Source organism: Poecilia reticulata, chromosome 11, assembly GCF_904066995.2.
Source record: "Poecilia reticulata chromosome 11, P_reticulata-male-v2, whole genome shotgun sequence".
NCBI lineage: Eukaryota > Metazoa > Chordata > Actinopteri > Cyprinodontiformes > Poeciliidae > Poecilia > Poecilia reticulata.
The window spans coordinates 13,592,813-13,610,353 of NC_088840.1; the positions used below are offsets into that span (position 1 = coordinate 13,592,813).

The following is a 17,541-nucleotide window of genomic DNA, read 5'->3' on the forward strand; positions in this document are numbered from 1 at the left end:
TATTTTGCAAAGGAAATGGGAGCAAGATTTTAAATGTCTACAACTCTAACAAGGTGAAAACCAGACATTGTTTCCTTCATCTGTGCACTAATTTTGCTGTCACATAAAATACAGCAGCCCTTGTGCAGACAGAAAATGCCCGACTACAATGATAAATGATCAAATTTATTTCAGCATGTACTTTATTACATAACAGTACTGTAAAATGCTTGCATTTAAATGTGTTCTGTTGCAAAGAAGTGTTGACAGAAAAAAAAAAAAAAAGGAAAACATACAATTTACACCCCTATTAGGTTACCTGACATCTGTTCTATCGCTCATGCATTACGGTAACAACGCTTTCTGAGATACTTGTGGATTGTCGGACCAATCTCATTTTTCCCCGATGTTTTGGGGAAATTTTCCAACCAATAGCTCTGAATGTGGAAGTTCAGCTTTACTGGGGATATAAATGAACCATACCAACAAGAAAAAACAAACAAAAGGCAACAGAAAGGTCATTTTTAACAAACAGAATCTAATATGCTTGGGTTAACATTTTAGAAGTGTAAATAAATGCAATTTTATTTTTTTTACTTTTGTTAATAACACTACATACATTAATATAGACCACCACTGATTATAATTTAACCATTTTTGTGAAAAGAAACAGCAAAACTCCAAACCCAAACTGTAGCTGTTTTCCTGCTATCTGTACAGTTTTTTTTAACCCCTAATGATTATCTAGATAACTCCCTAGCAAGCATTAGTCACTAGAAAAAAAAAATCTGGAAAAATGTAGACTACACCGCAACACCATATTTACAGTATATTATTTATATATTTATATTATGTATATATTTATAACACACTGACTGAGATTATGACAACATAAATTCATAAGCATCATTAGTGCAAGGCATGAGTAAGACCAGTAAAAAAGTTATTGACAAGAAATAGTCTAGATAACTAATGTGTGTGTGTGTGTGTGCAAATGTGTGTGTACGTGTGCGCAACAACATGTGGGGACATAGAAAAACACAAATAATGTGCTTAACATTGGTATGAATGAGGTGTAACAGACTGTGTGTCTACGATCTGCAGAGTGAGTGTGTGCTCCATTGTGCAAGTGTGTGTAATGTGCATGTGACTATAAGTCTACAGTTGAAATCAGTCACCAGCCAGCCCAGGCAAAGTTCGAATATACCGACACACCAACGTGTCTAAAGCACTTCTTAATCCACGTGTGAAATAATTAGAATTCCACTTTAAACATGAAGAGACCTCACATATTGCAGCATCCCACTCACAACCACCACCTTTGTTTTTTTTTTTGTTGTTTTGTTTTTGTTTTTTTACCCTGTGCAAACCCTGCAGCGGTCAAGCAACACTGACATAATGAAGGGAAAAAAAAGGAAAAAAAAGCTCTTTGCATAAACAAAATCATCCAACCCCAGTTTGATGGCTGACACGGGATTAACGAAAGGATGCGACACGCGAGATGAGCGGTTGCTGATGTGTACCTTAGAGGCCTCTTGCTGAGGGGATGGAGGGGGCTGTCAAGTGTTGCAATGGTTCTTGCAGACACTCGATGCCTTAAGGAATACTGCAAAACATGATACAACGCCACAGCGAGGCAAAAACAAAGCAGGCACAGTCCCTCAGGTAGAAAAATATACAACACAAGCTCTAATTCTAAACTAATGAAGGGAAAGCCAGTGGATTGCTGAGGGAATCAAGAGTTTAAAAGTTTCTTTTAAACTTTGAAGAAAAGGTTCTGGAGACATGAGAGGGACACAGATCTCAGGGTTCCTCTATGACTTTCTACTCAACGTCTTTCATTTTCTCAGAGCCACAAGAAATAGCTCTTTGTCTCCAACTTTTGTCACTTTGTGAAACTATAGACCAAAAGTAAAACACAGTTTGATTTTCTTCTCTTTTTTTTACCCACGTAAATACACACGTATGTGCAGTGACGGCTTAAAGAAAAAATATTCTAAATAACCAACAACAACAAAAAAAGTCTACCAAAAATGACCAAAAGCAAAAGAATGGTGGAAATAAGAGCAGTAGTTTCCAGAAAAGGGAAGTGATCCCCCCCTCCACCCCCACTTTCCTCAAAATTGAACTCCTATCAAAGATGTTGGACGGGCCGAGGTTTCTAATATCTGATCGCCGATCCATCAATCAGCCGGAAGGTGTAAAGTACAACAGAGTGGTTAGGAGGCGTCTTCAGGTACCAGCAGAACCTTAATGGAAGAGGCAGAGCCCCAAAGACATCAGTGAAATGGCTCTGACTTTGCTACCGAGATACAAAGAAATAAAGTGTGAGGGAGGATACAGGGCATCTTTTTCTGTTTCAAACAAAGGGGGACACGTTGCTGTAGTAGCTGCAGTGGCATCTGGGGCGTCGGCCACATTAGTTACTAGTTTACAGGTCAGGGAGGGAAAACCGTGTTCTTCATTTTAGGTAGAGCAGCACGGAGCCTTGGCTGGCTGAGCAGCTTCTGTCAGGTCCACTCCCCGGGTCCGACCGCTGTTAGCTCCTGGAGCTTGAGGCTCATTTTTTGGCAATTTCTTTGCTGAAGATAAGAAAACAAAGAAGAAAAAGAAAAAAAAAACAAATGCCATTTTTTTAGGAACAGAAAGCTCAAGCAATAGATATTTTTATATTTTAACTAACGTAACGTTAGATGTAACATTACAGGTAAATATTTCAAGAAGCACTTACCAATAGCCATAAATATCTCATTCACATTCATAGATGTCTTGGCTGATGTCTCCATGAAAAGTAGGCTGTTGTCGTCTGCGTATGATTGAGCATCCTGTAAAAAAAAGAAAATAGCATGAATATTCAACACAGCTTGACACTTTACCATAAAAGACAAGAAGAGAATAAGAATAAGCTGCTAGACCCGCGGTATCCAAACTTTTTGCCAAAATGATCAAGTTGAAAGTACTGGCAGTCTACAAATATTTCAGCCATATAGTTGGATGTTTGTGGTTCTATTAACTCCAAAATGAAACCTGGTAAATAAATGAGAAACAATTTGTCATGGACCTAATATTTCTTTTATTTTACAAAGATTTTAGTTGTCTGAGCTAAAAGATAAAATGGGTGCCATCTGCATCAAACGCCTATGACTGTCGACCACATTTGAACTGTTCATAAATTGTGGTCCGAATTTCGTGGGCCACACAAAAATCTTTCAGTCGCCTTCAAATGGCCCACAGGCCAGATTTTAGACACCCTGGTGTTAGGAAAATGGAAGGCAGAAAGAAAGTATTTATGCTGCAACCACAAACTTTAAGTTAATTAAGTCATGTGACACATAGCACTCATTATATCGCTAATTTATCATTACTGCAGAATCATTGCACCCAACATACATACTGATGATCATCAAAATACTTTACAAATAAAAATCTAAAACATGTGGAGTGCATTTCTTCCACGACTCAATACCTGGTACAGCTACTGCCCATCGACTCTGACCAGTTTTCCTATCTACTCTAAAGAAACCATTCCTATAGCAGTATGTTGCCACTTTTCCAGCGATTTAAAGTTATGTAACTAATAGTTAGAATGTCCTCCATCTAAAACCATCTGCTTCTACTAGGTTGTCTTCCAGAATTGGCCTGTATTTAACTTCATACACATTCCCATCAACCCTGACCTGGTTAATCTTGTTTTGTTCCATCAGATAAATTCATATTTTAATCCCTAAGTGTGCGGCTGTGAAGTGACAAAAACACAAGAATGATTGCAGTACTTCTTGCAAAGCAATCAGAATATTTGCAATGTTTCTCTTCGGAAGCAAACAAGTATGACATGATAGGTGAGTCTATTAAAAAAGAAACAAAAACCAAGTGACTAATTGCAGGATTGTTAAGCGAGTAACAACGTGACCTGAAAATCCACAGCTCTCTTGGAGGCCAGGTCGGCTTTATTTCCTGACAGAGCGATGACTATATTAGGACTAGCTTGTCTCTGTAGCTCCTTCACCCAGTTCTTTGCCCGCGCAAAGGACTCCTGCAAAACACACACCATGTGCCATGAGTTAATACTCTCGCTTTACATCATCCTGCAATCACATGCAAGCAACCTGGTTTCATCTTGCCCTCCTGAACACATGCAAGTGTCACCAGTGCAACTTTCAAAAACCGAGAGCTTGCACAGACGCACCTCGTTTGTGATGTCGTAGACCACGATGGCGGCTTGTGCTCCTCTGTAATACATGGGCGCCAAACTGTGGTACCGCTCCTGACCTGCGGTGTCCCAGATTTCAAACTTCACCGTCGTGTCATCTAGACACACTGTCTGGGTGAGAAAAGCCGCTGAGGGGACAGAATGAGGTGAGAGGCTGAGTTGGGGGACATCCAAACTTAAAAGAACTGATCGCATGTAAGATAAGTCTCCAGAATGACAAAACCTCAGGATAATTCATCTGCGTGAATTATTCATATATATATCAGCACAGGCCTTGATTACTTACCTCCTATTGTGCTTTCTTGGAATTCGTGGAACTGGCCCTTGACAAAGCGAAGCACTAAGCTGGACTTCCCAACGGCTGATTCCCCCAACAGCACCAGCTTGAACTGACAGATCTTGTTTCCTGCGTTGGGTCCATTAGGTCTTGTAGCTCCTCCTCTGCTGGCCATGGCCTAATCAGATCCTCTGCTATCCTGTGGGCCAAACTTTACGACCTGGGCGTCCGCTGCAGGAAACGGGGAAACTGTTTACCGTTTACCGCACAGTGATGGTCGTGTTAAACTTCAGAACATTAAGTATAAGTACATCCACATTAAGTACATGTCAAACAGAGCTAGATAATAGAAAATCCTTACAAAAGAAGAGAAAAGTGTGCCTCTTCACTGACAGACGACCAACCCCAATTCAGTGATTAAAAAAAAAAGTATATACAAGTAGCAAAAAAAACATGCATTAGTTATTATGCATATTGACAAATCTTAGGTGTCAGGAAGTTAAATATTTAGAGAAAGATTTTTTTTTAAAGTTACAATAAACTGATGCGGTTTTATTGCTTAAATGTAAGAAAAAAAGTCACTAAATTGACAGAAAACCTTGTTCAAAGCTGGACTGGGGTCAAACTTGATGTTAAAGTTTTTCAGCTAAGTTTGAACTGAATGCAAAAAACATTTGTAATAATTACATTCCGGCTAAATTTCACTAATTGGCATCTGCATATCCTCCTCCGTCAAACGTCTTCTGGAACAAAGCAAAATAAAAAAAAATAAAATAAAAAATAAGCACAGATATAGGCGCCTCTCCAGAAAAAAAAACTGACAAGCACAAACAAACATCTGTTTGGACCAAAACAGCAGATTAATATGAATAATTTCCGTGATATGCCTTCAAGCTGTGCGTCTCTTTTTCTCAAACATGTTTTACCAGTTTATGTGTCATTATTGACTCATACACTAATGAACTGAACTGAAAGCTGCAACAAGAAAAAAAAAAGACTTGACGATTGTCACGGGCTGAAATCACTGTCAAAGAAGTAAGGAGGAAACCAACACAAACAGACTAAGAAAGAAACAAAAATCCTGTAATGAAACACAGCCGTGTTTTATTGCAGGACAGACAGAGAAGGAGATCCGTCCCAGCCACAATATTTAAGCCCGTTTTCTCTGTGAGAGCCACTGTTTAGATGCATACCATGCATTACTGACTAACTTATTTAGGAATAAATCCTAACTGTGAAACACATGGCCGTTGTTAAGGAAGTAAATCTTGTCTGAGCGACATGCGGAGCAGTTTATAAACTCCTTTAAATACAAACTTGGACCTTTGGCATGCCATCCCCTTCACATTGACAGGTACTGTTAAAAAGTCAGCTAAATGCAGACTGACGTTGCTCTTAGAGAAGTGTTTGACCCAGATTGCTTCGACCTTTTGTAAACGCAAACGTAGAAATATTCTTTGTGTCCATCCATTTTTAAAAATATTTATATCCATGTAAGCTTTTCTGACCATTAATAAAATCAACAGAAATGATACAAGATTATTTATCAACTTACGAAACTCTTAAAATTTGTTACACTTAAAAATGGCATTTTTATATTCAACTGACAGCAGAAAAAAATAATAAACTAGGTAAATTAGGACTGCCATTTTACTGACCCTAAATATCAAATACTTTGTTTAAGCGGCCATCATATAAAGTCCGTTTCCAGCCAATAACCTGTGAGTTAGTGAAAGGAGTGAACTACAACGTATTTTTTATTACAATATAGAGGCAATGGCCAATTTTCTATGTCTCGTTTTAGTAAAGCTTTGACCAATTTTTGTAGTTAAGGGCATTAATGTAAGAAAGATCTAAGATCAGTATTTAAAGTGTGTTTTCAAGTATTTCTTAGTGATCGGTCATTATGTATGCGAGGAGCCTGGGATAAAAACAGTTGCTAAACAGATTTTTACTACTATCCTACAAGAAATACAAAAACATTTAGTCGACATCTTAAACTGGCTTTATATTAGCAATTTGTGTAAAACAAGTGACTTTGCATATTCACAAGAAAATGTGACATGTCTGTTCACCCTTCCTGTTATCTGTTTAGTCTAACTTTCTCTTGCTACAATGAACAAACTGCACACATTTCAATGAAATTAGTTTCCTTTTAAATAGCTCCTCAGATCTCTATGCTTCTTCTGACACCTCAGTAATAAAGAATATTGAAAATATTGAGTCTTCTTTCCACAATAACAACTTCCACATGGAGTGTTGTTGTTCTAGTTGATGCAACTAAAAGATATATTGGCATGTTTTGTCAATTTTAAAAGACAACTGGAATGGAGGTCGCACTTAAAAAGTCAAAATTGCCAACGAATAGGCAGGTGATTTTCATAGACAAATTATCGAAAGCAATGTAAGCTTCCTTTTCAAAGGGCAATTTTAAGGAGGAATGTCTAAAAACACAAGCATTAGAAAACATGAACACACATGGAAGAAAAGCAAGAAGACAGTCCCTGTCTGTTTATCCAGACAAGGACTGTCAACAAACGATGCACGACTGCTGTGCTCACACGCTGGGCGCACTTAACAGTCAATCGTTGACTGTAAACAGACTGGCTCATGCCAACTGTGGCCCTGAGTCTGTTTTGATATTGGATAGCGACTCCTTTCCCAAATGTAGCTGGATAGCTTGCACATTGCTAACATACTGCCACTGAATGCTAACTTGACAACAAATTTAACCACTGGCGACTGTAATAATATCCGACAAAAATGTACAAGAGTAAAAAAAAATAAAGCAATAATATAATAAAATCATGTAAAATGGATGCTAATTGCTAAACGGGAGTTGCCAAACCCTTAGCAGTAGCATGCTAGCATTGTTAGCATTCCACCCACCCTTTAAGCTGGTAACTAAACGAGCGGTTTTGTCCTAAAACTACCTAAAGCAGTCGTTTACAAAGCTACCACACCACCACACACTACGGACAACAACACTCAGTTGAACCCGACTAAGACCTATAAGTCTGTATGATCCGTGGCTATCAAACATCACAGACTTTAGCCGGAGTCAGCTAACGGAGACCCAACAGAGCAAACGTTAGCGCTAATCACACTCAACCAGCTGCTAACACCAACATGTCCGCTACCTGAGAGCCAGACGATGGGGGGAACTTTTACTCCCACCACTTTGGTGTGTACCACACACGGAATCCGGGGCACTGCGGTGAGATTGGTATGGGGAGCCGAGAAAACAATTTCAACAATCCCGTCACGTCTCCTCCTTTCTTTCTTCTGGCAACTTCCCCTTAGAACCAAAACACACAACGAGCTCTTCCGCTCTGCGCCACGTCACACAGTACGTCGGCCCGGCGACACCAACGATACAGCTCATACTGTCAGAGACCTACTGAGAAGAAGTTAGATCTTAAAACAATATTACAATAATAGAAATGTAGGCTTGCCACAGTTTTTTGACACTTAAGCTGCTTTTTTTTTTAATTTAGAAGTAATTATTGTTCTCTCACAGTAACGAAATGCAAAGTGTCACAGCAGTGAGTTGAGCGTTCATTCTCACACTAAAGTAAAAAATAAAGAAAAAAGAATAAGCAGAAAATATGCATACATAAATATACATAAAGAACAACAACGGGTCATTAGCTGTTTTTCTGACAGTATAGTATTATTGTCTAAAGAATCAACATTAACATGGTTAAATTAACAAAATTTGCACAACTGAAAGGATGAGCTAGAATTGCGCATTTACATTAAAGACTAAGCTGAACAAAGAACGACATTTTAATAGAAAGAAAAGGAAAGTCATTTTTCTTTTCCAAAATAAAATGTAGTGAGTTTGCAATGTGTTTTAAGGGTCAATTCATCAACCATGTTTAATGGATATATTTTAAAATGTTATAAAAATAAGCTGAAGGCTGAAGTACATGAAATATCCAGCAGGTGGCGGTTTAGCTACACCTTTTGTTTTTGACAAGGAGAAGAAGACACCCATCTTCGCCGTAGCTTCCGTAGGGCCATTATACCACGTTTTATTAGTCACTGGCTTAGCATTTTTTAAAAATCTTTTTGACTGTAATGTGATATTTTTCACAAGACCTTCATCACATTAAGTGCAGCGGCATTCGTACATTTCATGACAGCTTGCTGAACTAGCTGAATAGCAGCGGCGACAGTCATGGAGGAGGAGACACCAGAGGAGCTACTGATTAAGCGGCACCGTAAAGAGAAGAAAGACCTTCAGGGTATCAACACTTGCTGTCATTCTTCTGTGTCAGCGGTGTGACAATGTGCTGTGACTTAGTTTGCATCATCAAAGTTTTTTTTTATGTGACTGCAACTGTATAAGACAAGGCTGTGGTTGTAGTACAGTTTGTTTATAATTTTAGACCAACTTCAAATATCCCAAATAGTAGAAGAAAAAAAAAAAACAGGGCAGAAACCTTTAGTTTGTCCCTTTTTTCCAGTAAAAACTCAATTTGTGTCATAGCAATCGACATGTGGATTCAGTTTTTGTTTAACCACTCCTATAAATAATTGTATTGCTCTAGCTTTTCAGCTTGGTAAAACTTTTATGTTGTAAAGAGTAATATAAAGTTGACATAATTTGTTTTTAAGTGCAAACTCTTTGACAAGAAAGCTGCATTAATGCACTTTATTTTCAGCAAAGATCCAGGGTATGAAAAACTCTGTCCCGAAAAATGACAAGAAGAGGAGGAAGCAGCTGACGGAGGAAATAGCAAAGCTGGAGTCGGATCTCAGTCAGCAGCATGAGGAGGAACTCAAGCAGATGAAGTCTAATGCTGGAACAAAGGTAACTTCTTTACTCACAGCAACTGACTCATCAAAAGCCGTTAATGTGTTCTGAATATTGAAGCATGTTTCAGACAGGACTTTTTATCTCTCCTTATCAAAACAATTAATACATTACCTTTTACAATACATGACATATTATTTAAACATGATGCAAAAGAAACAGTTATTCAGATAATAGTAGCACAGTGACTCATTACCAACCTCGGTAAAATCTCCCCTTCTTCACCTTAACCAGGTGGAGGAAGTGGTGAACCGTGTGGAGGCCATAAAGCTGGAAGGCGGAGAACAAGAAGAGGCAAAACAACCACGAGTAACTAAAGCACAGAAGAGAAGGGTGAGAAGCATTTTAGAATGCTTTCAAGTATTACTGTGTTATAACCGATAACACTGGTATACATGGACGTACACACGTTCTATAAATTGGTCTGCAATGTACTTAACGTGCAGTTATCTTTTAGTTTAAATAAAATTAAGAGTTTAGTTTAAATACTTATCTATTGCTTCCATTTGAGCTATTGCTGGTGTTAAATCGGTTATTTTTGCTTGACCATTTCTCTCCAGGACAAGAAGGCTGCACAGGAGAAGGAGAGAGAGAGCAGGATAGCGGAGGCGGAGGTGCAGAACCTGCAGGGCGTGAGGCACCAGGAGGGTTTAAAGCTAGCTGAGAAACTTGCCCAGCGACAGCTTCAGATCAAGGAGATTTCATCTGACGGACACTGCATGTACCGGGCCATTGAAGACCAGCTAGCACAGCGATTAAAGGTGGCTTATGTAAATGGAATATTGAAATTATTTGACTATCTAATCAGACATGCACTAAGCAAAAAAAAAAAAAAAAAAATTGATGATGTTCTTTTTGTAGTTTCCCCATTTGAAATGCCCATTTGGATCATTTTTTTTATAAACCATTCATACTTGTTTCAATGCAAAAGCCCATTGCCATAATTCTTCTGTTTTTCTCTCAGCCTGGGATAAAGCTGAGTGTGAAGGAGCTCCGATCCCGCACTGCTGAGCACATGAGGAACCATGCCGACGACTTTCTGCCTTTCCTCACTAACTCCAACACTGGGGACATGTTCACAACAGGTACCTGACGTCCCTCTAACTCTACTACACGAAGACACCGACGGAGGTGCAGATTAAAGCACGAAATAAATGTTTACTTTTTTGTGTTCGTTTCCAGACGAGTTTGAGAAATACTGCAGCGATGCGGAGCACACAGCAGCTTGGGGCGGCCAGCTGGAAGTGAGTTACTCTGCAGCTTTTTTTTTTTAGGAAAACATGGGCATTTAGAGCAGTTAATTTGTTTTTCTGCATTGCAGTCATTTCGTATTACTCTTGTTCACAGCTCCGAGCTTTGACTCAGGTGCTAAATCTGCCAATAGAAGTGATCCAGGCCGACTCCCCGTCAATCAGGATTGGAGAGGAATATGATGGTGAAGTCATCACTCTTGTGTAAGATTATTACTTCGTAATCGCAGTTTACACAGAAGGGGAACAAGTTAAATAGGAGATACCAGTGTGGTTAGAAATGCTTAACATCTGCATCAGTGTGACTAGATTTGCATCCGTTGTAGGAAAGCATTCATTGCAGGTTTTCTGCATTTAAATGTAGCTTTTTTATGCAAATTTTGTGTCTCTCATGACTTTGATGCACAGCAGCTCTGAGACCATTTTCATTCTGTAGTGATATTCCAATAATATCTGCCTTAGCTGTTGTTAATGCATGATTGAACAGCATGTAAATATGAACAACTGAAAGCATAATGGCCATCTCATAGTGTGTAAAGGAGTGCACATAAAGCTACTCGGTCACAGAACATATTTTGTTGTTGTTTACAGATATATGCGTCATGCCTATGGTCTAGGAGAGCACTACAATGGTGTGGAGCGGTTAAAGGAATCAACCGGTGCTGAAGACAACTGAGAGTCCCACATCTGTGACAGAAATAAATGTCTTTATTTAACAGAGAACGAAACAAACGCTTCATGAACTGAAGTCTGTTTTATTACATGTGTAATAAAAACAGACTTTTTTGTCAGAGCGCCACTTCTGAGATGGTTATGAAAACAGACGGCTGCTTTTTTTGTTTCCCTGGATGGAGATTATTTTCTTTCAGAGTTTAAATGGAAGAGAAAGGGTCAAGATATCAAAATTCATAATTTCAGTGATACGGTACTGAATCATTGTCCTCTTATATTAAACACTTTTGAGCCTCATTGATTTTCTGTAAGTTTCCTTGGTTTTATTACAAGCATTTTTTTGTTTAGACAAATATAGGTGGGCAAAGCGTGAGCAGTCTTTGCAGTAGGCTACTGCTTTATCCAGTCTCAACCAAGTCCGCTAATAATCATAGTTACGATTTATTTGTCAATAGCTGGCATCTGTGAATTTTTTTTTTTTTGCAAATCGTATTGCAACACTTGCATTTCACAGAAATTTGATTTATTAAGATTCCTGGCATAAGCAGGCTAATACTCCCAAGTAAATCCCATTAATATGCACATGATTCAGAGGAATCAAACGTTTCCTCTGCCCCACAGAGTTTTTATAAAAGCACAAAGGGGGACAAGAAGATGTACAGCAAAATAAATGTACATGATTATAATCAAAAAATGTAAGAACATGCAGTTGGTGCATTGGTGTCAGGATTGCACAGAGTCTAATAAACTATGTAAAAACTATGAAAAGGTGTGAATTTGGTTTATAATTAAGACAGAATAAACAAAAAAATAGTGTGTGACATGTTAATAAAAAAAGCTAAACTTTTCAACATGACTTTTTTTGCGCTCAATCTCACTTTTGGATGTCCTTATGGTTCCCAATACAGAACCGTATTACCACACCACCGTAATGTTACCTACGGTAAAATTACATAATTTTACCGGTAAAAAATATATATATATATATATATATATATATATATATATTTTTTTTTTCCATTTTTTTGGCTTGATAGAAACTTTATGCTATAAAACGGTTGACACAAATAACATTCACATTACAATACAAGTTCTGTATGAAAATTGAGTTATTTGACTGTTCTGTTTTATAACATTGACAATGGAAGATAAGATTCCAAATTAACAGTTGAAATTTCCATGACTCATATTTGCTGTGGTATATATTCTGACTCTGGACTTCATTGCTCACTCCTTGAGACAGCTCTCTAAATTTAAAAAGTTCTCATTCTTTTTGGCAGAAACCACCTTTACATATAGGTGAGTGAATTTAAATACTATTCATGTAAAATATAAGTAGCTTATTTTTGCGTTTGTGAAAATAATTTATGAATTGTATTCTTTGTTCTTTAGGAGAAAAAAACATGTTGCTCTTTATTTCACTATGTCTTCTCTGCTGGGGGCAATTCAACGGAGTGGTGAGTCTAAAATCTGATGGTCCAAAAAGTTTATCACAAATTTATATTTAAGAATTATAGGAAATATTTAATGTCTTTTGTTTTATTTCACGACCTAAAATATGCTATTCAAGTTACTATGTTTTGGGGCAGAATTATTCTCATTTTTTATTGTGTGCCTGTGTCAATTTCATCTTAATACTTTATTTTTGATGAATCAGAATTATTCTGCATTTAATTTTTCAACCTATGAATATCATATGTAGGAGCTTTGTAAGGAGTTTTATGTGGAATGTGCATGTTCTCTATGTGCACAATCTGCCCAGGGAGTAGAAATTTTATGGTGTATGTTTGCTTACCAGGTGCAAATATAATTTTTGAATCAATATTGGTGATTGTGAAAAAAAGAGCAACATGATGCAATATGTCTCAAAAGTTATTTCCCCTTTTCTTCTTTTGCAGAGGTGTGAAATACAGCTAGAAATGTATGAAAATTCGATTGATGACATGTTCAGCAATTGTAAAGAAAAGATGACGGAAATGTTCTTTGGCAAGTTCTCTGATGAACTGACAAAGGAAGGATATGGAACTCATTGGGACAATGAAGAAAGCAAAATAAAAATGGATGACCATATTCTGAAAAAGGCAGAACTGCAAGCAATCCGTGTCTACACAGAACATGAAAACGGAGTGTATAACGAGTTCAATGTTGCTGTCAGGACAGGTAAAAACATGTATGGTACTTCATTTAAGTTCCACATATTATATTTCCTGCTTGTATCTGCTGTACAAAAATTTAAAAAAGCTGACAAAATGACTTGCTATACTACTTACAGACGATACAAAGGTGAAGTTAAATTTAACTCGGATACAGGCATAATAAGATTTGGTAGCTTTGCATCCAGCTCTCTGTCACCTGACCAGAAAGACTATGGTAATAAGGCCTGCCTTGAAATCATAACTTGCCATGGTGCTGCAATAGAAGAGTATTCAGCTTATCCTAAAGAGAAAGAAGTGCTTATACCACCTTATGAGATGTTTAAGATTATAAAAGGACAAGATGTCGAAAAACTAAAGGATTGTGAAGCTAGGTTTGTCTTGAAGAGTGTTGGCACTAAGAGCAATCTGGATTGCTTATTAGTTAAAAAGTGACTTATGCTCAATGCTTGAGAGTACCAATGTTTTGGTTATATATGTTTTGTAAAACATTACCATTAACATTGGCTTATATGTTTCCATGCTGTTATGACATCATTTAATTTTATCAACAGTTTCAAGTGTTGTATGAATTGGCTTCCATTAACTCAATAAACTACTGAAGCAATGAAAAAGCTTTTTTTTCCTTTTGTGAATTGTTTCTGCAGTACAAACAACACGTCAACCATGAAAATGCAATAATTTATTTTCAAATCTTTGTTAATAAAACCTAAAACTATAACCTCTGAGACTGGTTCAGGGGCTGCCTTTGTCTAGAAAACATTTAGCAGACAACTATTGAGGTTAAAACTTGAGCTTAGCTCTTTGGTTTACATCCAGTGGCAGCTATAAACTGTAATTAAAAGGTTGATGTAGTGCCTGCTTTACTAAACAAGACGTTAATGAAGAAACCAACATTTTACTAGGTTCAGAGAGCAGTAATTGAATAACCCACAAGCGAGTGGTAGTGAGTTAAACAGCTGACACTTTATTGTCAACAGCAATATATCTAAAAACAGCGAAGTCCTTCTCTGAAAAGAGGATTTAGTCTTATAACTCTGTAAAAGGATGAGTAGTGACATGCTAATAGTATGCTAATAGTGACATGCTAATATGAAAAACACTTCAGCACTCAAACTCACGCTTATCCAGAAGTTGTCAATAAATAAAAAACAAAGGTTGAGCAGAGTCAATCAAATGACACACAAGTCATTTGATTGACTTGTGTGGAAGTCAATCAAATGACTTCCACACAATACTTGATGCTTCTTGTACGACCGCTGAAGTGAACAGAGAATGGCCATACGGAGCCACACGGGTTCTAGCCTGGTCCATTTTAATCTCACTTCACTGCTCTGTCTGGGCTTTCTCCCATTGACTTGGATTTCTTTGGTAGAATTTCTACTCAACAAACAGAAGGAGAAGTTGTGGACGATGATGTCAATTTTATGTGCTATTTTATAATCACACAGAAATAGCTGCCATTTTTACCATTTTTAAAACCTTCGACACAATCACCCATTCAGCAAGCAATGGTTTCTCAATAGTGGAGGGTCTAACCCCACTGTGCGAAGTAAAGAGTAGAACAAGATGCAAATTTTTACTAGGCTATGCAGGAGCCGCCCGGGCTGAACTGAGGCACAACCGGTTAATGACACTCTAGCAGAAGTTGCTTCGTTTAAGTGGAAGTCAGAGTATTGACTGGAACATTCTTTTCTTCTTAGTCAGGGCAAAGGACTCCGTTGTTACCTTATAACTCTGTTGCTTTTCCTATCAAGTCACATCCTGATCGTTAACGTACCTGGTTTGACATTAGGTTAACACTCTTTAGGAGGGTAAAGTTCAGTTTATCTTACAACAGAACTGCGCTTCAAACGTATTGCTTCATTTTTGAGAATCCATAAGGTGAGTAAAGGTGAAGCCCATGATTAATTCTCTAATGCTTTTTATGAAATTGCAAATGATGGGTGTGCTGTGGTGGTGCAGGGGCAAAGCACAACCCATGTATTGGGGCCTTAGTCCTCATGCCGGTGGTCGCAGGCTTGATTCCCGGCCTGGCAACATTTGCCGCATGTCTTCCACCTCTCTCATAACCCTCTTTCCTTTCAAATAAAGGCCACTAGAGCCAACAAAACCTTTAAAAAAAAGAAACTGCAAATGATAACTAACATTTCTTGAGTCATCTTTACAAAATTAAAGAACCGGGAGGGCGAGCAATACAGTTTGGTTTCCTCAGAGGTCATTCAGATTAGCAACTAATACTGGTCTCTGCTGATTCTAGCTTTTGGATCCTGGTGGTTCCCAATACAGAACTGGATTACAGAAACATAAAGCAAAACAAAATTACACCAAATTAGGCAAATGTGGTAAAATGTAAACAAAAACGTTTAGTACAACCTTTTTTTTTTTTTTTCTTTTTTTTTTTTTTAGTTTTCTTGACAAGTTGATCAGAACTTCTCACTGATCTGGTTTCATTAAAGCTGGAAAGTCAGGGTCAACCAGCTCAATGCAGGATCTCTGGCAGAGCAGAATGAGCTAAATCTATTTCCTGGCAACTACAGCAGGGATTAACATGCACGATATTTGGCTTGTCACAGTGCCATAGCTTATTGTTGTACATTTGTCATTGCAAGGTTGGTTGCAATGAAACCCCTCTACTGGTAACTGTCTGGGATTTGGTTTGCAGACATTGCTTTTACAAAAACCTTCCCCCACCACAAGATTTCATCTTTAATATTTTACTGGAGGCACGTGGCAGTTTAAAGGTCATGTCTCCCTATTGATGTCTGATGCGCATGTGTGTTTTCTAAAAAGTCTCAGCTATCATTCTGGATTTTACTGTTCTTTGTGATATCCACAGCTGAACAACATTCCCTTCCAGAACAACATTTTTATTCTCTTATTGCAACTTTGAGCTCTGAAAACTGACATACATTACAATATTCAAACAGAATATCTTGCTAAAAATCTACTCCAAGCAGGAGAATTGTATCTTTATTGACTTGAGAAAATACTGTGCTATACAAGTTCAGTATGAAAACTGAGTTATCTGACTGTTCTGTTTGGTAACATTAACGGTAATAAATATGATTCCAAAGGAACAGTTCAATATTCCACGTCTCACATGTTATGTGGTGTGTGTATTCTGACACTTTGAGACAGCTCTCTCAATTTAAAGTCATTCCTTTTCTTTTTTTATTCTTTTTTTTTGCAGATATAATCATCACACAGGTGAGTGAGTTTAAATACTATTCATATAAACTTTATGTTATTTCTGCATTTGTGAAAGTAATTTAGGAACTTTTCAGGTGGAAAATAAGGAAACATGGTGATCTTTGCTTCACTTTGCCTCCTTTGGTGGGTCCAATTCAACGGAGTGGTGAGTCTAAAATCTGCCTGTCTAAAATTGTATCACAAATTCATAATAAAAAATGATCATAGGAAATAGTTTCTGTCTTTTGTCTTATTTGATAACCTAAAATATGTTACACCAGGTAATATGCTTTGGGCAGAATTATTTTTCCTCTTTCAACACATTTATGCCATTTCTGTCTATATATGAAGATGACTGTGCAGTATTTTGTAACCATATCATTGCGAAAGTAACTTTCACATGAAGTGTTGTATCTATTATTGTGCTTCCCCGTGTTTGTCGTAAAGAAGTTATCTCTTTACAGTTTCTTCACCCCTTCTTTTCCTTTCTTTCTTTTGCAGAGGTCTGTTATAATACCATTAGAATTTCATGAGGAATCAATTGATGACATGTACTCTAAGTGCAAAGACGAGATGGCGAAAATGCTCTTTGACAAGTACTCAAAAGAACTGACAAAGGAAGGATATGGAACTCACTGGGACAATGAAAAAAGCAAGATAAAAAAAGATAATATTCTGACCCAACAGGAACTGCAAGCAATCCGTGTCTACACAGAACATGAAAACGGAGTGTATAACGAGTTCAGTGTTGCTGTCAGGACAGGTAAAAACATGTATGGTACTTCATTTAAGTTCCACATTTTGTATTACCTACTTGCGTCAGCTTTGCAGAAATTAAAAATAGCAGACAAAAACAAGTGCCATACTGCTTACAGACGAAACTCGGTTCCATTTAAACAAATGGCATATAAAATGCGATTTGGTAGCTTCGCATCCAGCTCTCTGACACACAACCAGACCACGTATGGTACCGAGACGTGCTTTAA

The 17,541-nt window shown here is 37.6% G+C and overlaps 2 protein-coding genes across 3 annotated transcripts; one reads left to right on the plus strand and one right to left on the minus strand.

Annotated features, from left to right (window-relative positions):
• Positions 1–144: 144 nt before the first annotated feature.
• Positions 145–7,807, minus strand: rab5aa (RAB5A, member RAS oncogene family, a). 2 transcript variants are annotated; one of them, XM_008421954.3, is made up of 6 exons: positions 7,607–7,807; positions 4,476–4,697; positions 4,166–4,317; positions 3,890–4,012; positions 2,711–2,804; positions 145–2,561 (listed from the first exon to the last, which is right to left on the minus strand). In XM_008421954.3, exons 2-6 carry the CDS (start codon positions 4,639–4,641, stop codon positions 2,446–2,448), a joined length of 651 nt encoding a protein of 216 aa, XP_008420176.1. In that variant the 5' UTR covers positions 4,642–4,697; positions 7,607–7,807; the 3' UTR covers positions 145–2,445. The 2 variants fall into 2 exon arrangements, with proteins under 2 accessions (XP_008420176.1, XP_081468420.1); XM_081612294.1 differs by lacking the exon at positions 7,607–7,807 and adding an exon at positions 5,154–5,988.
• Positions 7,808–8,439: 632 nt separating this feature from the next.
• Positions 8,440–11,507, plus strand: otud6b (OTU deubiquitinase 6B). The gene is made up of 8 exons (XM_008421955.3): positions 8,440–8,716; positions 9,137–9,285; positions 9,523–9,621; positions 9,849–10,049; positions 10,253–10,373; positions 10,471–10,532; positions 10,636–10,742; positions 11,130–11,507. The coding sequence occupies exons 1-8, from the start codon at positions 8,650–8,652 to the stop codon at positions 11,212–11,214; spliced, it is 891 nt and encodes a 296-aa protein (XP_008420177.2). The 5' UTR covers positions 8,440–8,649; the 3' UTR covers positions 11,215–11,507.
• Positions 11,508–17,541: the final 6,034 nt, after the last annotated feature.

Coding starts and splice junctions, on each gene's coding strand:
- rab5aa (XM_008421954.3), bottom strand. CDS start 4,641: ATGGCCAGCAGAGGAGGAGCTACAAGACCTAATGGACCCAACGCAGGA. Junction 4,318..4,475: donor CCAAGAAAGCACAATAGGAG/GTAAGTAATCAA, acceptor CTGTCCCCTCAG/CGGCTTTTCTCACCCAGACA. Junction 2,805..3,889: donor AGAGAGCTGTGGATTTTCAG/GTCACGTTGTTA, acceptor TTTTTTTTACAG/GATGCTCAATCATACGCAGA.
- otud6b (XM_008421955.3), top strand. CDS start 8,650: ATGGAGGAGGAGACACCAGAGGAGCTACTGATTAAGCGGCACCGTAAA. Junction 8,717..9,136: donor AGAGAAGAAAGACCTTCAGG/GTATCAACACTT, acceptor CTTTATTTTCAG/CAAAGATCCAGGGTATGAAA. Junction 10,743..11,129: donor GGTGAAGTCATCACTCTTGT/GTAAGATTATTA, acceptor TGTTGTTTACAG/ATATATGCGTCATGCCTATG.